A 22,507-nucleotide genomic window follows, 5' to 3' on the forward strand; every position below is an offset into this window, starting at 1 on the left:
TGAAGCTTTTATTCACCTGTACATTACCAGGAAAAGCACTCTGTATTAGATATGTCACAATCATACTGCAAGCAAGTAATTGAAGCTTACCCCCTCCCACATTTAAATGGTTAAAAGCTCACTCCATAGCATCTCCCACTCTCAGGGGAACTTGCTTGCTTGCAGTATGATTGTGACAAATCTAATACAGAGTGCTTTTCCTGGTAATGTACAGGTGAATAAAAGCTTCAATCAGACTTAGAACTTTGCAACTAATATTGACAGATTTATTATAAATCATTCTTCCTGGTATTGCACAGGTTATTAAGAATTTATATTAGTGTTAGGGACCCCTGAGAATGTGATCTGCCGTGCAGTGGCTCAGGGCCTTACAACAATTTGGCCAAAATGTTAAACTAAAAGACCATTTTATTTAATAGATATTTATACATATATATTTAGGCACTGTACCGTGTATGAGTTTCACTGGATGTGCAATGAGCTCTGTCTGTGTTTTATGTTCTGTCTCTGGTTTTAAATATATATTGCCATGCTCAGTAGCACTCCTCTGTGACACTCATATGGTTATTTTGGGGGTTCAATAGGAGCTTGTTAGGTGTCCAGTATGTTTTACCATTTAAAGTCACCTGTATTCCCCCCCCCCCCCCCCCACCCTCATAATCTGAATCGGGAGTGGCTGTGTTTCACAAGATATTAACTTTTTCAGATGCTTGCAATTTTCATGGAAAATCAAATATGGTTGCATCTCATAGGAAACTGCAATATTATCCCCCCCAATTGCATTGTAACTTCCGTTTGGCCTCTTTGACGGAGACTAATTTGGCAGCCGTTTTTATTTCTCTAATGGAAAGCAGGTTACTTGCCACTAAAAATGTCAATATCTCTGGAATATGGTATCACTGGAGCTACAAAATAGTGTTTACTACCGTGGAGGTACCCCTGCTACGCTTCATAAATATAGGGATTGCTGTGTAAATGGCCCTGGTATGGTCATATGATAATATACATATAATATAATATATAATATATGTGTATATATATATATATATATATATATATATATATATATGTATATATAATATACATCATATTTTGAATATAATTAATTGGTGGGGGGAGAGGGGGCATACAGGAAATGTCATCTTTCAATGCTACCTTGAAGACAGGAGATGATGAAAGCACATGGTATAGTTGCTGACAGATATGCCTTCTATTTGCAGAAATAAAAGATCAACCCAAAATGATCGGCTGTCTGCTATTACTATGGCATTGCAGTATGGCTCTGAAAGTGAGGAGGATGCTGCTTTAAATGGTAGGAATGTGTGTTTCTGTGTAAAAAAACGTATTTATCCCCAAAGATAAGAATCTCGCATTCCTTTTGTATTTCACATAAAATGTACAAACCCATTTTAAGGCTGGGTCCATGGTGACCGCGCGCTCACAACCGTGCTCGTGACGTCACCCGCTTTTTAGCTGCAGCGATTTGTGGCCAGGGGAGGCGTGTTGGGGGGGGGGGGGCGTGGTCGCCCTCATTGGGCGAACCGCTCACGTGACCTGGCAGTTGCACCATGGAATCAAATGTATCTGATTGCTCACGCCCCCTCGTGCTGTCGCACACGGGGTCTGTGGCTGCGATCATTGCCTTAATGCATTGTGATCTCGCGCACACTCCATGCGCTCTCGCAGACCATGGACGTTGCGCTGCATTTTTTTTTTTACCTTTTTGTTTTATATTACCTGAACTGCTGAAGCTTATCCATGGTCACTGACTTCCAGGGACCTCCCTGGATATATTGCTGTTTAACAACCTTGCAAGTATACTTGTCCAGTGGAGACAAAATGGCTGCTGGTGTCAGTCTCACTCCAGCGTCCCCTAGAAAGTCACAACATCATCTGATGAGGTTGCAGGTTCTTGTTGGTAACTCTGCAGCCGTATTTGTGATGTATGTGTGTATCACCGACGCCGGTTACTCTGTTCATTAAATACTAAAACTGTTGCTTTAAAATTGGTCATCTTCACTCCCTGTTAAATCTGCATTGAAAACGTTACTGTCTGTGTGTGAATGCAGGTTACGGTTTTCCTGCAATATCTCTTGTGATGCAGTGAAGTTGCCAGCTGCCATTTTGTTATATGCCATATTTCTGGAAAAAGCATCCCCCAAATCGCACTCTGGTTTACAGAAATCTATAATTTATAACTAAGACAATCACTAAAACAACAATATAAAGACATATAAACCACCTATAAGCATGTTACCAATATAATGACTGACGGATTAAAGCTATAAAGTGCAGGTATAGCTAACAGAATGTAAGGGGGGACAGAGGCAAATAATTGCCTCATACCACCCAGACTGGCCGGTCACATAGAAAACCATTAATAGAACAAAACATCTCCTAATACAGCATGAAAAAAAGCCCTGAGGTAAACGGCAGACATAAGTAGTAATAGCTGTTATAACAGAAAGTACTATACAGGCATACCCCGGTTTAAGGACACTCACTTTAAGTACACTCGCGAGTAAGTACATATCGCCCAATAGGCAAACGGCAGCTCACGCATGCGCCTGTCAGCACGTCCTGAACAGCAATACCGGCTCCCTAACTGTACCAAAGCTGTGCGCAAGCGGGGAGACTATAGAGCCTGTTACAAATAAGTTATTTACATCAGTTATACACGTATATGACGTTTGCAGTACAGTACATGCATCGATAAGTGGGGAAAAGGTAGTGCTTCACTTTAAGTACATTTTCGCTTTACATACATGCTCCGGTCCCATTGCGTACGTTAATGTGGGGTATGCCTGTAAATCACTAGTAGTAAAAGTGCAAATGTGGTAAACGGGTCCAGAATAAAGCGTATTGGCTGGAAAAGTCACTAGGGACTTACAAGGAGTCACCATAGAGTCCACATATAAATATACATGAAAATCAATCAAGTGATCCTGGAAGTTAGAGTGACTACAGCAGTGTAATACTAAAGCTGTGCTTATAGTGCCTTGTTATAGTGCCAAAACAAATGCATTGTCGCCGTCGCAAATGCTTATAGTAAGTGCGACGCGAGCAACGTCGCGACCAAAAATTTGGTAGCCGGTCAAATTTGATTTTTCAGATGCTGTCGCCACATGTGACAGCTTCTGAACCAATCAATGGTCAGGTCGCTAGCGACGTCACTGCAAAGCGAAATGCAACTTTCGCGGACGGCGACGGGTGACGTCATCCGTCGTGGGCACTATACACACGGCCTAAGCCGTATGGCAATGTCCCAGATATGAGCTGCTTTGCTTTTTAATTCTGTTTTAGTGACTATCTTTGTAATAAATAATATATTTTTCCTGTAAACCAGTGCGCTCTTTGTGGGACGCTTTTTTTCTTGTTTATTTATATCTCTATCCCAGTAGCACCATCAGGGGTATTGTTGCCTTTCTTACTCTCTGACTTTGGTAACATTTATAGTGGTATCTGTTGCAGGCTTTTGTTTATGTATATATATTTGTGTAAAACCAACAAACAAGCAACACGGATTGCTGCTTTAGGCCTAGGACATAGTACATTCAGCGTCGCTGAGGCGGGCTGAGCCGCGCTGAACAGATGCACAAAGCCCCTGCATCTGTAATCAGCGCGGCTATAGTTTCTCCCTCCGCATGCGTGCGGAGGCTGAGAAACTTGGAACAGACACCCAAGTTTGAAATTTGCCGCTCGGGGAAGCGGAGGAGCGGTCACGTGACCGCTCCCGTCCAATGGGAGCGGGGGACTAGCCCCGCCTCCCGCTCCGCCTCCGCCCCGCCCCCTGAGCGTGCTCACTGCCTCGCCTGCAAGGACAGGAAAAGCTTCATTTTCAGCAGGTGAGGCAGAGCAGGAGCGCGCCTCAGCGAGCTTCAAGGCCACTATGTCCCAGGCCTTAAGGTTGTTGGGAATTTGTTAGCCAAGATCGCGTATAATTATGCTTATGTTCTTTTTAATTGTTGTGCGTTCATATAGTTTTAACGTACAGAAAAGTATATTTGTCAATGCAAGCTACATTTATATTCCAGCATCATCAGTTCGTTATGAAGAAGGAGAGTCTGAAGGAGAAAGTATTACTTCTTTCATGGACATCTCTAGCCCGTTATATCAACTTTATGAAACTGTACGGTCTTACCGGAACAACCAAGGGCAGCTCATAGCTGAGCCCTTTTTCCATCTACCTTCAAAGAAGAAGTATCCAGATTATTACCAGCAAATCAAGAATCCCATTTCATTACAACAGATCAGGTAAAGGAAAATAAACAGAAATGTGTTGAAATTGAATATGAAGTACAGTGAACTCGAAAAAAGTGCAGACAAGAGACATCAAATGAATACAGGGGATGGAAAATGTGACTGGTGAAAAGAGGCTAACTATAAATTAGTTATGTTTACATTAGAAAAGGGATATTATAACTTTATACAAATATATTCAGGGACAATACAAGGAGCTTTCAAAATAACTATTCGTACAAAGGTCACGGGGTCATCCCTTTAAGGTTTGAGGAAAGGAGATTTTACCAACGCAAGGGAAAGGGTTCTTTACAGTAATGGCAGTTATAATGTGGAATTCATTACCCATGGAGACTGTGATGGCAGATACAGTAGAGATCTTTAAGAAAAGGTTAGACCTCTTATTAGAAAAAATAAATATATATATATATATACACATACATACACACACACATGCACACACACACACACACGCGCGCATACACACATACACACATACACACATACACACATACACATACATACACCACACACATACCACATACATACCACACACATACCACACACATACCACACACATACACACCTGAATTGAAAATATCACTTGTGAGCACATTCACATTCAGGCAGGTCTGCAACCCTGTTTTTCACCATTATCTCCTATTTTACAATGCTTCCTCTGCAGCAAAGGGATTCTGGGAAATGACCAGGAGGGTTTTTCACCCTTTTTTCTACCCACCATAACTTATTTAAGGTATACATGTATATAGGAATTTATCCGGTGTAACGTGTAGGCTTGGCATTATGTTTAGAATACTGTAGATTTGAGTCCAAAGATCTTATTTCCCTACATTCCCACCAGGTAAGCAGCATAGATCTGGTCTCTTAGGCTGTGATCAAAATGGCGGCGCGTGTGCGCGACGCCGGAACAAATTCATGTAGACCAATGAAGGCGCACATAGTGCGCACGCGCTATTGAGCAACAGATAACAGAGGAGACAAATTAAATAGTTTTTGTAGCGCGACGGCCGCGTCACGTGGTCGGTTCAGCCAATGAGAGCGTACCGCTCACGTGATGTCGCCTCCAGCTTAGTGCATGTTTCGTGTATGTGACATTACATGCTCGGTCGCATGCATTCCACAACAATAATCGCGGCCTTATTCTCTGAAGCACTGCGGGGAGGACGCGGGGTACATTTTATTTAGTCTTTCTGGTGTATAGTACCAACGAAAGAGCAACATATAGCTGCTTTCCTTAATGTGCTCAGAGATACCTTCCTTATAGATTCCCAAATCTCTCCCCAAATCCTCCCATTCCAGGACTCCCCCCAGCTCCTCTTACCATGGTCTCATATATATTCATTTGTTGTCCTGTGCTGTGGACAAGGTTTGATACAGTAATGATAATTGTTGTAGACCTTAAAAAACAAACAAAAAAATATATGTAAGTAACACTCTTAGGCCTGTATAAAGTGTCACATTTGGGTGTTTTACCATGAAGTTCATCCTAAAAGTCGATTTTATTTTACATCTCGGGACTGTGTATCAATGTAAAGAAAGGTTTGATTAAGCGCATTGCATGTTTTTTTGCTCCTGATTGGGCAGAAACAGGCACATAAAACTCATGGCTTGAGAACAATGTGCTGTGGGGGTCAGGTGACCACAGATTGATTCTGAGGGAGTTAATGAAATATAAAACCGGGGTGCGCAAACTTCTGATGCTGCGCCCCCCTTATTTGCCTGTTGGCAAAACCAGTTGCCATGGCAACGCCTCACGTGAATTCACATAACCCCGTGGCGTAATTTGCCGCCGTGTTGCCATGTCTGAAGCCGGCTGAGACTCGGTAACCTCTGCAACCGCTCACGCCCCCCACAGAAAATCCTGTGCGCCCTTCCCCCTCTCCCCCGTTTGCGCACCCTTGATATGAAACATGCGCATTGCTACTAAAAGTGAACAGTTTCGTTTTTTTAATGTTGGAATTAAACATGTATGTATTTATTTTGTACAGAACTAAGCTAAAGAACCAAGAGTACGAGAACCTTGACCATCTGGAAGTTGATTTAAATTTGATGTTTGAGAATGCCAAGCGTTACAATGTCCCAAATTCAGCAATCTACAAGAGAGTGTTCAAGCTGCAGCAGCTGATGCAGGTATAATCTTTGTTGCTATATTCAATCTTTTAAGCAAGCGGCTCTGGCTGACTAGAACAAAACAGAATAGAGTTTCCCTACACAGGATGAACCAGGGCTCAAGAGGTCATTCAAATTTGTTTACCTTTATGGGTATTGAGCATGTCCCCCTCTTGTTCGAGGAGGGGACAGGGTTAACAAGCTTGATTGAAGAGAGATGCATTGGATTTTTACCTTGCGGACTAGAGTTCCATTAGGTCTCAATACCGATTTGGGGCTTAAGTAATTTTTTTATAGTTTTCATCACATATCCATTATATTTATTATGTGTATTCTTTCATTATATTTTTCCATCCTTTCCCTCCCTCCTTCTCTCCTCTCCCCCCTCCCCCTCTCTTGCATCATCTTAGTTTACCCAGGTTTGCATTTTTCAATATCCTTATATTAAGAATTTATCTGGCATTCGAATCCTTATCCAGATTACTTGGTGGAGTGTTGTGTAACATTTCTTAATACTTTGGAGGAGTCTGATTCTACAGGGAACTGTATTTATATCAATACATATCCAGATTGAGGAACATATCATTTGTGCTCTGAATTTGTACTTGGTGGTTATGCTGCAGATCAGACACTTCATCAATCCTCACTGTGTTATCGCTGCTTATGGATACATTTTTAGTTCAATTATTTGTGGGAAATATAAGGTTAAAACTATACTGATCACAATAATTATAACGTGCATTGTCCAGTTTGCATAGGCACTTGTTGATTACTTCAACTTTGTGTTACCCAATAGTTGGAATTGTATCTATATAAATAGATTGCATATCTGATTTAAATGTTATTTTTTTAATTCACTTTGTATGGCAGACTTATGTCATATAATTGCTAATAATTCAAAATTTATATTTTTGTGGGTACACACATCCTAGATGACTCACATTATAGTCTACATGTTATTATATGTTCTTATGTTTGCTATAGTCCATCATGTGAGTCATTAGTTCAGATTACTTGTAGGATTTAACTTACTCTTAAACATAATATTAAAGTTTATATTTAGATCTCCTTCAATTACATTGTGTGAACAAAAGACATTATGGATGGTTCCACATGGTTTTTATCATCTCTTTTTAAAAGATTGTTATTTTTGTTTTATTGGTCTAAATAAAGTTACTGTTGTTTTTAGATTTCGGCGGACGTGGTGACGCTTCTGTATACGGTGCGAAACATGAATTTACTTCCTGGTTCGCCAAGTATACATAAACCTAGTGTTTGGGATTAGTTACCACACTTTGATAAAGCTCTCCGGAGCGAAACATGTCAGTGTGATCTTCCATCTGTAAATAAATCGTTTTTTAGTTCACCCTCTTTCACTTTCATTTGTTCGGGGTGCGGCGCCTTTTGGGTGTCTGCAATTTTTTTCTAGAACAAAACAACCTGCTAAATTACATATACTGAAAGGTTTCATTTTTGTGCATCGACTGAATTTGTAGTATAGTCGCTAAAATAAATCTAGAACTGTGTCGTTTTATATTTTAAAAGCTGTAATGTGAGCTAGTTTGGGAAATAAACCTTGCACGTAATACACTTTTAATAAAAATAAATATGTAAAGTATAATGGACCACTTGGCAGGCTATCTATATATATATATATATATATATATATATATATATATATATATATATATATATATATATATATATATATCTGAAATAATGTTTGTGTGTGTATTTGTGCCCCATGTGATTGGCCGGCGGACGGCCACAGCTCATTGGCCTGCGGGGTGGGCTGACGTCACGGTAACGCCTACACAGCGTGACAGTCACACCACCCTCACACCGCGTGCGCCTCTTGGCCTCACTGTCCATTTGGTGACTGGCAGGACCGCACAGGGACCCCACAGTCAAAGCTTCTCCACTCCGCAACCTCCCTCACTGTCTCCCCCTTCCGCGCCGCCATCCTCCCGCTGACACCACCACCCCACTACACACACATCCGCATCCTCCCTCGCAGCACTGCCTGGAGGAGCGGAGATCCTCCGGCGCTCCGCTCTGTGCGTCTGCCACAGCTCCCCGAGCTGCAGGGGGGGGGGGGGGGGGGAAGAGACGGATCGACGGAGGTGAAAGCGGCCGCTGGAGATGGGGGGGAGCTGGGTGGGGATGTTGAGGTTGTTCATGGTCCCCCCCCACTCACATCCATCGCTGCCTACTCCACTTTGAGAGAGAGAGACACAGAGAGAGAGAGACAACACAATACACAGAGGACACCAGAAGTAGTCACCCACCCTCTCCCGCTCACCTCACCGCGCCTGACCGCCCCCATCCTCCCTCGCGCTCTCCCCCTTTCAACAACGCCGTCCTCCCGCTCACCTCCCAGTTGGCGAGCTCTGAAGTGGGGGGGGGGGTTAAATCGGAGCTTTGAGGGGGGGGGGAATCGGACATCTCAACGCCTGGGGGGGGGGGAGAAACGCAGCTGTGAAGGGGACACACACAGACGGACCTGTGAACGGGGGGAGGGGAAACAGATCTGAACGGGGGGGGGAACGAGCTGTGAACAGGGGGGGGGGGAACCCAGCTAAGAACGGGGGGGGGGAGGCGGATTGCTGTGAACGGGAAACAGACAGGGAGAGGAGAGGGGGGGAAGGGGGAGCGGGAAAATTACATCCAGGGGAACACCGGGTATGTCAGCTTGTTTTCTAATACACTTTCTGGTGCCGGAAGACCTCTTAAAGTTTTGAAGGCAATTCAGTTGAAGGACACTAAGGTATTTTCTGGTCTAGTTGAATAGGATTGTAAGGGGACTTGTGGAAAATGATCTCTTAGAAAATAATGTCCAATGTCCTTCCAAGAAAGATGTCTGGTAACACACCTCACCTGAGAATAATGTTAATAAAAGGGAATTATGTTTCGCCTGTAAACATTTTCAACAATTCTGCTATTATTGACTGAGGTTAACAGAGAGAGGTCCACTGTTCTATTAGTGTGAGGAGCACCTCTATCCAGTTATTGATCTTTCTAGTCAATACCCTTGTAACCAGTGTTGTATTTAAGGAGCAGTTCTCCCTGCAAAAATGTCTTGTCGTCCCCCCCCCCCCCCCCCTTTTTTTTTTCTCCATGGGTTAGCAGCAAGGGTCTCTAGAACTCAAGGGTGTTAGTGCTTATAAAGATAGTTACAGTACCGTGCCCTCCAGGGGAAATAAAATGGAGGTTTAAATCTTTGGTACCACGTGGGAAAATAGGAAGCCGCCATGTTTAAATAACCAAGAAGTACCGGCACTACAGTTTCCAGTTTGTATCATCGGAACCAATGTGTTCCCGGCAGTTGGAATGATTGCATTTTGGCTTTAGAGACGCTCTGCTTCCCATCCATGCTAATTTTCCCAGTTCAAGAACAATATAGAGGATCTAGAGAACAACTGAGGACCTTCAGCTCTATCTCTGTAGACTGTTAAAGACCCTAGCCCTAGATCTGAGGAGGCACTGATAATGGATAGGGATCACAGGGCCGTAGCCCCACGCAGCAACATCCCAAACAGACACAAAGATGTAATAAGGATGCCTTTCTTCCCAACCAAGGAAATGATCCAGAATGCCCAGAGGCTTAGAGGAGGTACGGATATTGTATTCAAGGGTGCCCCCATCCAAATATTCAACGATCTCGGACGGATCACAATCGAAAGGAGGGAATTGAGACTGGTGGCATCATCCCTCAGAGCCAAAGGGATCTGATACAGGTAGGGGTTCTCCTTCCGACTGATTTTCATGCAAGAGGGCAGACCGATATCGATCCGGAAGCGGAGGGCCTGATGGAGAGCCTGGGCTTTAGTCCAAAAAGGATCACCCCCAGCAGCAAGACCGGAGGAGGGCCCAACCGGCTGATAGACGGGAGACAACACAGGAGACCCCCAGGCCCAAAGAGCTGACAGGAGCAGAGCTTTAATGCCAAGTAATGAAGTATGAGTTTACTATGATACCCACGATGCCTACCCACTGGACTCCCCTAAAAGACAGTCACTGGCAGAGACCAGGGGACCTCTTCACCCCCCGTTCTGTTTCCCCAGCTGGTCCTATCCCTGAGAGGAAGATGGACATAGGGTTAGAGTAAATGTGCTGCAGACCCCTGGTGCATGTGCGAAGGCCAGAGAGGTGGGAAAATCCCAAGAACTTTAACCGCTGGATGAGCAGCCTACTTGTCGAGATGCTTGAGGGAGGGGGTGGAGGTGCCTAGAGAGAGGATGGACAGCGGAATAGGGGAGAAGATGAGACGCAGAGTCCTCAATGGAGGAAAGGGTGCCAGTTAGTTATTAGTTACCACAAAGGTCATGTTACGACACTTACAGGTTAAGTAAGCTCAGTTAAGAGATGTTAGAAATAAGTTGTAACTGTAGTAGTCAAAAATGAAAAAAATCGCATAACTAAAATAGTCCGCCCAATTATGGTTAGTAGATCTAGCCTTTATCACAAAACACACAAACATATACCATAAGGGCACTACACACACAGACAAAATAAAAAGTTGGTCTGCAACGGAGCGTGTTGAGGCGGTCGGCCCCTTTCTCCCCCCACTCCTCTCCCTCCTGCTGTAGGGCTTATTGCCTGGCATGCCGGAGACAGAATCCGGTATGACTATTAAGTGTAGGTACCACCTACATACACCACCATGATTGTTCCCCTGTTTGGTCCAATTGTATGTGTTTTTTTTTTTTTACTTGTATTTTTATTGAAATTTTTAACAGTGAAATGGGAGGGGAGGTGGAGTACAAAAAGAAAAAAGGGGACTGGGGAAATAACCATCTTGTACATAATTTTTACAAACATCAACAATCACATTTCATCTCACACAACATTATATAAATGACACATTCTACACTCTGGAACCCTGCTCTCCCCCTGGGGTCATTCCCTTGCATTAACCTTACTGCCACTATGGATGGCTGCCCATCTCCGTCTTATCCACCCTATCCAGCATCCCAAGGTTCCCAGACCCTATACTTCCTTGTAGTATGGTTCAGAAATTAGGTGCGTTTCCTAGCACCTAGCTGCCATTGGTATATGCGAAAACAAATTGAGTGTGCACTAATTCACATTCTCCATTGGTTTGGTTAGAATAATTAGAATTGGATTTAGTGGGATTGTGATACCTAACACATCTTTTATTAATTTCAATAGTGTTCTCCAGTAAGTCTGCATTGCCGGCAATACCACCAGATATGCGCCAGATCTCCTATCTGAAGCCTCTGGGAACATCTACTTTAGTCTCTTGGGGGTGTAGTACCACCATAACAAAATTGTATATGTTCGCCTATGTTGCTGTGCAAAGATAGTTACATATATAGTTACATAGTAGTTCAGGTTGAAAAAAGACATGCGTCCATAAAGTTCAACCTATGCTAAATTTAGACAACAGAAACTTTATCCTATATCTATACTTACTTATTGATCCAGAGGAAGGCAAACAAAAAACCCCAGTGACATTTCATTGGATGATATCTCCTAAGGGGACAAATAAATTTCTTCCCGACTCCAAGAATTGGCAATCAGATTACTCCCTGGATCAACATCCTTCTCATGTTGACTTATTTGGTATATCCCTGTATAACTTTCCTTTCTAAAAAGTTGTCCAACCTTTTTTTGAACAAATAAATTGTGTCTGCCATCACAGTCTCCTTGGGTATGGAATTCCACATTTTAACTGCCCTTACTGTACAGAACCCTTTCCTTTGTTGCTTGTGAAATCTCCTTTCCTCCAACCTTAAGGGATGACCCAGAGTCCTTTGTCCTATCCTTGGGATAAATAGTTCTTTTGAAAGCTCCTTGTACTGTCCCTGAATATATTTGTACAGTATATAGTTATAATATCCCTTCTTAGACGCCTCCTTTTTTAATGTAAATCTAATTTAGCTAGCCTTTCCTCATACGTTAGATTGTCCACTCCCTTTATTAACTTGGTGGCTCTTCTCTGCACTCTCTCTCGTTCCATAATGTCTTTTCTAAAGAGTGGTGCCCAAAATTGTACTTCATATTCAAGGTGTGGTCTTACTAATGCTTTATAAAGGGGCATAATTATGTTTACTTCCCTTCCATCCATTGCTCGTTTAATGCAAGATAAGATCTTGTTTGCCTTTGCAGCTACTGCAGGACTTTGGACACTATTGCTAAGCCTGCTGTCTGCAAGCACTCCTAAATCCTTCTCCATCAAGGATTCCCCTAATTTATCCCCATTTCATTTGTAGGTCGCCTGTTTATTCTTGCTTCCGAAATACATAACCTTACATTTATCTGTATTAAACCTCATCTTCTATTTACCTGCCCAATTTTCCAGTCTCTCCAAGTGCTTCTGGAGAGAAATTACACCCTGCTCTGATTCTATTACCTTACACAATTTAGTATCATCAGCAAAGATGGAGACTTTGCTCTCGATGCCAACCTCAAGGTCATTAATAAACAAGTTTAAAAAGCAGGGGTCCCAGTACCGATCCCTGAGGTATTCCACTCACGACTTTAGCCCAACCTGAAAAAGTTCCATTTGTGACAACCCTCTGTTGTCTATCCTTCAACCAGCTTTCAATCCAGTTTATATATTTTTACTGAGTCCAATTTGCTTTATTTTGTACACCAACCTCTTGTTTGCAAAAATCTAAGTAGACCATATCAACTGTGTTGCCCTGGACAAAATTCCTACTTTCCACCTCAAATAAACAAATAAGGTTAGTTTGGCATGATCTATCCTTCATAAATCCATGCTGACTCTTACTACTAATTTTGTTTTCCAATAGGTATTCCTCAATATTATCCCGTTATAAACCTTCAAGTTGCTTCCCCACTATTAAAGTCAGACTTACATGTCTGTAATTCCCTGGTTGTGAGCTAGCTCCCTTTTTAAATATAGGCACCACAACTGCTTTACGCCAAGCTTGTGGTACTGAACCTGTAGAAATTGAGTCCTTGAATATTAAATGTAATTGTTTGGCTATTACTGAACTTAACTCTTTGAGAACTCTTGGATGTATGCCATTGGGGCCTGGTGCCTTATTTACTTTAATTTTATCAAGCCACCTATGAACTTCTTCCTCCGTTAACCAATTGTTCATTAATATAGAGGTTGTGGCTTCCTTCTGCGGCACTACTATTGACATTTGATTCTTCCCTGGTAAACACAGAGGCAAAGAATTTGTTTAATACCTCTGCTTTTCCCTTATCTTCAATATGCCTGCCCATCTCACACTGAAAGGGTCCTGTATTTTATTTTCTAATTGTTTTTTGTTATTAAGGTACTTAAAGAACTTTTATGGGTTGATCTTACTTTCTATTGCAATCCTTTTTTTTATTATCCATTTTTGCTAATTTAATTGCCCTTTTGCAATTTGTTACATTCCTTATAATTCTGATACGATGCCTCCGTCCCTTCTGATTTCAAGAATCTAAACGCCTGCCTCTTCTTTTTCATTTCCTCCCCAACATATTTGTTTTGACATTTCTTTTATACTTATTACCCAAGGGTATACACTGATAAGTGTGCTTTTATAACAATGTTTTAAAGACTGCCCATTTATCTTCTACATTTTTCCCTTGAAAAGCATCATCCCAGTGTATTCCTTGTGGGGATAGAGAACTTCTTGTGGCGCTAAGGTATGGGGTGCCTTGTGGGATATGGAACGAGTGTGGGCAATTTCTTCTTATGGATGATGACCTCAGGAAACGGAAGACAAAGCATATAGAACACTGCAATAGTGCATTAACCAAGGATGAATTTAAACAGAGCAATTTAATAAAACACAAATGTAAACATAAGACAGCATATATTATATCATTAAAAACGACTAAGTGCAGCTAGCACTTGATGGATATAAAACTTGCTCCGCCGTTTGGAAAAATTGGAATCCTACTCACCGAAGGTGGCTAGGACATGTGCAAAGGTTTTTGGTATCTTTATAGCTTGTGGACACTGCTCGCCGTGGAATGACACCAGTCAGCTGCTCGAGGAGATCCGTCTTCCGTGCTCGGAGTCAAACGCTACCAGAGTCTCATCGATCGGCTCCTCGGCTGACGTCACTTCCGGTATCTGCTACGGTGTCCCTGCTAGTCCAAAAAACCTCCTACGCGTTTCGAAACTCATAATTGTGGGTTTCTTCGTAAAGATACCAAAAACCATTGCACATGTCCTAGCCACCTTCGGTGAGTAGGATTCCAATTTTTCCCAATCCCACAAGGCACCCCTTACCTTAGCGCCACAAGAAGATCGCTATCCCCACATCCTTATCTGGTTGTGAGATAGCCAGAGGAACCTTTTGGGCAGCTCTAGGATTCTTTTTGGACTCTTAAATCACAGGTTTTTCACGATTTATTTTAGTTGTCACGCGAGCGCTATTGTACACTTATTTTTTCACCAATTTATTCCTTGTAGATTGGTCCTCAGTATATTAAAATCTAAAGTATTTAAGGTCTAAGTTGGACCCAAGTAATCTGTTTTTTGGATAATTTATTTCAAATGAGACCATGTTATGATCACTGTTACCCAAATGTTCCAGGACTTGAATATTTGTTATTACTTCTACACTGTTTGATACTACCAAATCCAGTATTGCCCCTCTCCTGGTTGGTTTCTCAATAATTTGGGTCATATAATTGTCTTTAAGCACCCCAAAACCTGTTTCCTTTTGTTGTAATGCTAATCTCATTGTCCCCAGTCTGTCTGGATAATTGAAATCACCCATTATGCACACATGACCTAGTTTTGAATACATTTGCAAAAGTATTTTAGCTTCCTCAATCTCACAGATATTTGGTGGTTTATAGCATATCCCTACAAACATTTTCTTTATACAGCTGAACCACGTTATAATGCGGTGCTCGGGTCCACATATTGACACCGCGTTATAACTGGGATCACGAAACGGCCGCCGCGCGAGGACTTACTGGCATCTGCAGCTCTCTCCTGCAGCTCTCTCTCTCCTGCAGCTCTCTCTCTCCTGCAGCTCTCTCTCTCCTGCAGCTCTCTCTCTCTCTCCTGCAGCTCTCTCTCTCTCCTGCAGCTCTCTCTCTCCTGCAGCTCTCTCTCTCCTGCAGCTCTCTCTTTCTCCTGCAGCTCTCTCTTTCTCCTGCAGCTCTCTTTCTCTCTCTCCTGCAACTCTCTCGCTCTCTCTCTCTCCTGCAGCTCTCTCTCTCTCTCCTGCAGCTTTCTCTCTCTCTCTCTCTCTCCTGCAGCTCTCTCTCTCTCTCCTGCAGCTCTCGCTCTCTCTCTCTCCTGCAGCTCTCGCTCTCTCTCTCTCCTGCAGCTCTCTCTCTCTCTCCTGCAGCTTTCTCTCTCTCTCTCTCTCCTGCAGCTCTCTCTCTCTCTCTCCTGCAGCTCTCGCTCTCTCTCTCTCCTGCAGCTCTCGCTCTCTCTCTCTCCTGCAGCTCTCGCTCTCTCCTGCAGCTCTCTCGCTCTCTCCTGCAGCTCTCGCTCTCTCCTGCAGCTCTCGCTCTCTCTCTCTCTCTCCTGCAGCTCTCTCTCTCTCTCTCCTGCAGCTCTCTCGCTCTCTCCTGCAGCTCTCGCTCTCTCTCTCTCTCCTGCAGCTCTCTCTCTCTCTCTCCTGCAGCTCTCTCTCTCTCTCCTGCAGCTCTCGCTCTCTCTCTCTCTCTCTCTCTCCTGCAGCTCTCGCTCTCTCTCTCTCTCTCTCTCCTGCAGCTCTCGCTCTCTCTCTCTCTCTCTCCTGCAGCTCTCGCTCTCTCTCTCCTGCAGCTCTCGCTCTCTCTCTCCTGCAGCTCTCGCTCTCTCTCTCTCCTGCAGCTCTCGCTCTCTCTCTCTCTCCTGCAGCTCTCGCTCTCTCTCTCTCTCTCCTGCAGCTCTCGCTCTCTCTCTCTCTCCTGCAGCTCTCGCTCTCTCTCTCTCTCTCTCTTGCAGTTCTCGCTCTCTCTCTCTCCTGCAGCTCTCGCTCTCTCTCTCTCCGGCAGCTCTCGCTCTCTCTCTCTCCTGCAGCTCTCGCTCTCTCTCTCTCTCTCCTGCAGCTCTCACTCTCTCTCTCCTGCAGCTCTCTCGCTCTCCTGCAGCTCTCTCTCTCTCCTGCAGCTCTCTCTCTCCTGCAGCTCTCTCTTTCTCCTGCAGCTCTCTCTTTCTCCTGCAGCTCTCTTTCTCTCTCTCCTGCAACTCTCTCGCTCTCTCTCTCTCCTGCAGCTCTCTCTCTCCTGCAGCTTTCTCTCTCTCTCTCTCTCCTGCAGCTTTCTCTCTCTCTCTCTCTCCTGCAGCTCTCTCTCTCTCCTGCAGCTCTCGCTCTCTCTCTCTCCTGCAGCTCTCGCTCTCTCTCTCTCTCTCCTGCAGCTCTCGCTCTCTCTCTCTCCTGCAGCTCTCGCTCTCTCTCTCTCCTGCAGCTCTCGCTCTCTCTCTCTCTCCTGCAGCTCTCTCTCTCTCTCTCTCTCCTGCAGCTCTCGCTCTCTCTCTCTCTCTCCTGCAGCTCTCGCTCTCTCTCTCTCTCTCCTGCAGTTCTCGCTCTCTCTCTCTCCTGCAGCTCTCGCTCTCTCTCCGGCAGCTCTCGCTCTCTCTCTCTCCGGCAGCTCTCGCTCTCTCTCTCTCTCTCCTGCAGCTCTCGCTCTCTCTCTCTCCTGCAGCTCTCACTCTCTCTCTCTCCTGCAGCTTTCTCGCTCTCCTGCAGCTCTCTCTCTCCTGCAGCTCTCTCTCTCCTGCAGCTCTCTCTCTCCTGCAGCTCTCTCTTTCTCCTGCAGCTCTCTCTTTCTCCTGCAGCTCTCTCTCTCCTGCAGCTCTCTCTCTCCTGCAGCTCTCTCTTTCTCCTGCAGCTCTCTCTCTCTCCTGCAGCTCTCTCTCTCTCTCCTGCAGCTTTCTCTCTCTCTCTCTCTCCTGCAGCTCTCTCTCTCGCTCTCTCTCCTGCAGCTCTCGCTCTCTCTCCTGCAGCTCTCGCTCTCTCTCGCTCTCCTGCAGCTCTCGCTCTCTCTCGCTCTCTCTCCTGCAGCTCTCGCTCTCTCTCTCTCTCCTGCAGCTCTCTCTCTCGCTCTCTCTCCTGCAGCTCTCGCTCTCTCTCGCTCTCTCTCCTGCAGCTCTCGCTCTCTCTCGCTCTCTCTCCTGCAGCTCTCGCTCTCTCTCGCTCTCTCTCCTGCAGCTCTCTCTCTCTCTCTCTCCTGCAGCTCTCGCTCTCTCTCTCTCTCTCCTGCAGCTCTCGCTCTCTCTCTCTCCTGCAGCTCTCTCGCTCTCTCTCTCCTGCAGCTCTCTCTCCTGCAGCTCTCTCTCCTGCAGCTCTCTTTCTCTCTCTCCTGTAGCTCTCTCGCTCTCTCTCTCTCCTGCAGCTCTCTCTCTCTCCTGCAGCTTTCTCTCTCTCTCTCTCTCCTGCAGCTCTCTCTCTCGCTCTCTCTCCTGCAGCTCTCTCTCTCGCTCTCTCTCCTGCAGCTCTCGCTCTCTCTCTCTCCTGCAGCTCTCGCTCTCTCTCCTGCAGCTCTCGCTCTCTCTCCTGCAGCTCTCGCGCTCTCTCTCCTGCAGCTCTCGCTCTCTCTCTCCTGCAGCTCTCTCTCTCTCCTGCAGCACTCTCTCCTGCAGCTCTCTCTTTCTCTCTCCTGCAGCTCTCTCTTTCTCCTGCAGCTCTCTTTCTCTCTCTCCTGCAGCTCTCTCTCCTGCAGCTCTCTCTCTCTCTCCTGCAGCTCTCTCTCTCTCCTGCAGCTCTCTCTCTCTCCTGCAGCTCTCTCTCTCTCCTGCAGCTCTCTCTCTCTCTCCTGCAGCTCTCTCTCTCTCTCCTGCAGCTCTCTCTCTCTCCTGCAGCTCGCTCTCTCCTGCAGCTCTCTCTCCTGCAGCTTTCTCTCTCTCTCTCTCTCTCCTGCAGCTCTCTCTCTCTCCTGCAGTTCTCTCTCTCTCTCCTGCATCTCGTTCTCTCTCTCTCCTGCATCTCTCTCTCTCTCCTGCATCTCTCTCTCTCTCTCCTGCATCTCTCTCTCTCTCTCTCTCTCTCCTGCATCTCTCTCTCTCTCTCCTGCAGCTCTCTCTCTCTCTCCTGCAGCTCTCTCTCTCCTGCAGCTCTCTCTCTCTCTCTCTCTCTCCTGCAGCTCTCTCTCTCTCTCTCTCTCTCTCTCCTGCGCTCTCTCTCTCCTGCAGCTTTCTCTCTCTCTCCTGCAGCTTTCTCTCTCTCTCCTGCAGCTCTCTCTCTCTCTCCTGCGCTCTCTCTCTCCTGCAGCTCTCTCTCTCTCCTGCAGCTCTTTTCCTCTCCACTTTAGGACTCCGGTCCCACCAAATACATTAAAAAAAAAAGTATACCCTAAAGCCTACTACTCGAGCAATACTAAATAAAGAGGCATAGTGATCCTAATCAAAAATAATGTTTCTATCCTAGAGAAAGAAGTGAAGATTCCTGGTGGAGTAGGGCACCCTGGCGGGGTGCATATCACCTGGGTCAATATATATGCACCAAATGACCATCAAGTAGACTTTCTAGAGACCATTTTGAAGGAACCTGAAAAACTGGGTGTGCGACGCTGTCATTATCGGGGGAGACTTTAAATATTAAATATTTATGCATATATCTGACTAGCTCCTCCAAAACTCTGTATAAATATAAACAAAACAGGAGATATAACACACAGCCTGGAGAGTTGGTCAAAAAATAATGTAAAAATGTATTCTTTATTAGTCCATTAAAAAACGGAGGTGTAACAGACCTCCCTCGCGTTTTGTGCGTTACACTTGATCAAGTTGATACTCCTTGATAAAATGAGACTATGGCTCACCAAATCAAACTTAATACCTATCAAACCCCCCCCCCCCCTAGTCTCCCTCTAAATTGATCCCACTATTGGGGAAATCCAAACATTCAACCTATGATGGGGAAAAACAACTTTAGGCAATGGGGGAAAAAAAGGCATAACGGTGGTTGGGATGTAATAATAAAAGAAAAAATAATGGAATTTACAGAGGTAGTTGAAAAATACTTCATTTCTACCCTCCCCCCCCCCTCCCCAGACCTATTTAGATCCATGCAAATAAGACACTTTATAAAATAGATCACACAAGGGTCGCAACTCAAAGTAGGAACCAGATTTGAAAAAGTGCGTAGAAGTAGAAAATACCCAAAAGGTCTCTATATAACGAATTAGTGATGGACAAGGAAATACAGAATCTTAATTATATGAAGGGATGGGAACAAGACTTGCAAACAGAAATCCCAAAACAGGATTGGAAGGACATACGGGAGAGAGTGGCAAAGACATCAATATGTACCAAAACAAAACCAGTGTTTTGTTTTCTTCATGTAAACTTTGTAGGAGAGTGGGAAACAAGAATGAGATTGAACATCTTTTACTTGGTATACAACAGACTTTATTTGTTATCGCGTACTTGGGTAAATCATGTAAACAGGCATTGTTATCTTTCTTTCTGTGATACGAGTATGATAACGCCATCAAAACTGTACAGTGAATACATGAAACTATTTTACAGAACATTATGTGAAAATGTACGTAGTTTTTTCTGCACAATTTAATCTTTCAAATGTAACTGTTTTGGAACATTTTTGCATCAGCCTAACCATCCCACCTCTGTATTACAGTTTCACTCTGGTTTGAATATTTATGCACACAATAACAGTTGTAGCTTTTCAGAGTGAACCTGATCTATGCAGCTGTTTAATATTCATGTATTCTCTGGCAGAACGAGGCTGACGGGAGAATTTTTTTGCAGGCAAAGAAGAAAGAGCTGGCAAGGAGAGACATAGATATAGAGGACGGGGACAGTATGATCTCCTCTGCTACATCAGATACTGGCAGCTCCAAAAGAAAAAGGTATGTCTTGCTATATCTTTTAGTAAAATATATAGCATCATTGCTTCCTTTTGTCTTCCGTGATTCTCAAGCGTGATTTTTAAACCACTGAAGCCTTTCTGCATGCAGCTTTACATTGGTGGTTGTAAATATTCATGAATTTGGGTTGACAGGGACCACTATTAACATTTTTATTTACTTTAAAACACACACCTAAAATAAAGATTGTGAAGTCCTGTGTCGGTGAATGTATTTAACAGAGAGGGCTTGACAACACAAGATCTGTATAATAGCAGTTACAGGGACATAGTGACAGATCATTTTTTAGGTGGTTTTTTTTGTTGTTGTTTTTTTTTGCAGCAAATACAATTTAATTACACTAAATAAAGATACCTGTAGTTAATCAAGTAACAATTAATTTAATCTATTAATTTATCTATTAATTGTGAGTGAATTAACTCCACTGAGTCTGTTTTAGTTAGTCGGGTGAGCTATGTGTTTCCCTTTTGTAGTCTATCTAAGTCCAGAGTGACCAATCTTTTAATGATGGAGCTTTTTTTCTCAATGGTTAGCAGCAACTGTTCAGAATTTAGAACGTATGTTGAGATGCATAAAATTCTAGTCTCTTCATTTGGTATTTGCACATTTTGATAGTGCATCATCTTCTATCCAAGCATTTTAGACCTGGTCCTTTGTTCTCTCAGATGGATTTCAATGTAGTATTCCCAGGTACTTTTCAGGCGGCTATAAATGTAATTGAGAGAGAAGTACTGTAAATGTTGGTTTGTTATTGATAGTTTGATATATGATCATAAGCTTTTCCTGTTATTGGCCGAGTGTGATGTATGTACCATGTGCCATGTATTCTAACAGTGGCAAGTATCTGCTGACCTGGGGGTCTCGTTCTAGTAAGACCACAGTGTTTTTGCTTCAGAAAAATGCTCCCTCTTTCACACTTCCTTTTCCTAGTTTAGGTAAGCGAGAGGAACAAACTGCTCCGATTGTTGTTGTAACAGATTCTGAAAATGTAGACAAACTGAAGTTCCGTACATAGTTTTTTTTTGTTGTTTTTTCCAGGGATCTCCAGATGTTTGAACTTTGTTAATATCCAGTATGCTAGCTGCAATATGCAATAGATTTTCACAATACTGTATATTCACCCTTTAACTTCAGATGGACACAGTGTACTTGAAAACAATTAAGAGATTCACTCAAATTGCATAATTGCTGCTTCTTTGATATTGTCCCCAATAAAGGTAGTGCCTATATCAAATCGTAAGGTAATTATGCACTGTAAATAAAATAAGTTAAACTGAATATACCCACCTAATTGTTATCTTTTGGTGAAATAGTACTTGCATGATTCATAACATAAGGTACAGTTATAGGCCCTCCATTTAATATGCTGTGATGCAGTCTCTCCTTGTTTTAAGTTTTAAACCCCATTTGAATACCTAAATCTTCCCTGATTGTGAGTAAACCGCTTGACAGCATAGTGGATAGTATCCGTAGTGCTTATGTATAGAAGTGTAACTGGGCACTGCTGACATTTCTGCATATGTTATCATTGAACTCACTTTGACTTTTGCCAACAGCAAGAAAAACATAAGGAAGCAGCGAATGAAAATCTTATTTAATTCAGTTCTTGAAGCTCGGGAGCCTGGTGCAGGCAGGAGGCTGTGTGAACTTTTTATGTTCAAACCCTCCAAAAAAGACTATCCAGATTACTATAAAATTATTTTGGAGCCAATGGACTTAAAAACGATTGAACACAACATTCGCATAGACAAATACTCTGCAGAAGATGCCATGGTAGCCGATATGAGGTTGATGTTCCGGAACGCTTGGCATTATAATGAAGAGGGATCACAGGTACTGTTCTGGATTTTCTATCATGCATCATTAATAAGGATGTTGCCCTCGGTTTAGTATTTTTGTGGAAAAATCTGCAGATGGAATTGAAAAAAAAAATGGACTATGACTATATTCAAATAGGAGCCAATATAGCATCTTATTGATTTATCAATCTACTTCTTAACATCTTTTATATATGCCACTAAAAAGTATTCAAACACCGGTTAATTTTAATGTAGCAAATCTCACACACAACCGTGGTACTGAAAATGTATAATTTTAATATTGTTTTCTTTTTTTTCTTTCAAAGTAACATGCCATGTGTGATGGATGTTCTTTCAATCCCCCTGCTAATTATTTTTGTTTGTACCACTGCTGTTTCTAGTCCAGGGATCCCTGGTTCCCCAAATACTTACCAGTACCAGACTGAGTTGAAGGAGCAGTCCGCCTACTCGTTTTCTTTACAGGATGCGAACCGAAGGTGGCCCCTGGAGCTAAACGCCACTATTTTCAGATCCTACCCCTCCCCGCTCACCGCCCTCCAGGGGAAACA

At 43.6% G+C, this 22,507-nt stretch overlaps 1 protein-coding gene across 21 annotated transcripts in view; it reads left to right on the plus strand.

Moving 5' to 3' along the window:
- PBRM1 (polybromo 1) overlaps window positions 1–22,507 on the plus strand; it is a 101,348-nt gene that overhangs the window by 26,347 nt on the left and 52,494 nt on the right. For all 21 annotated transcript variants that reach the window (XM_075575006.1, XM_075575012.1, XM_075575017.1 and 18 more), the window contains 5 exons: window positions 1,221–1,312; window positions 4,035–4,254; window positions 6,249–6,390; window positions 20,021–20,121; window positions 21,696–21,972. In XM_075575006.1, the coding sequence (XP_075431121.1) occupies window positions 1,221–1,312; window positions 4,035–4,254; window positions 6,249–6,390; window positions 20,021–20,121; window positions 21,696–21,972 (832 nt within the window). The remainder of the gene's footprint in view (window positions 1–1,220; window positions 1,313–4,034; window positions 4,255–6,248; window positions 6,391–20,020; window positions 20,122–21,695; window positions 21,973–22,507) is intronic.

Source organism: Ascaphus truei, chromosome 17, assembly GCF_040206685.1.
Source record: "Ascaphus truei isolate aAscTru1 chromosome 17, aAscTru1.hap1, whole genome shotgun sequence".
Taxonomy (NCBI): domain Eukaryota; kingdom Metazoa; phylum Chordata; class Amphibia; order Anura; family Ascaphidae; genus Ascaphus; species Ascaphus truei.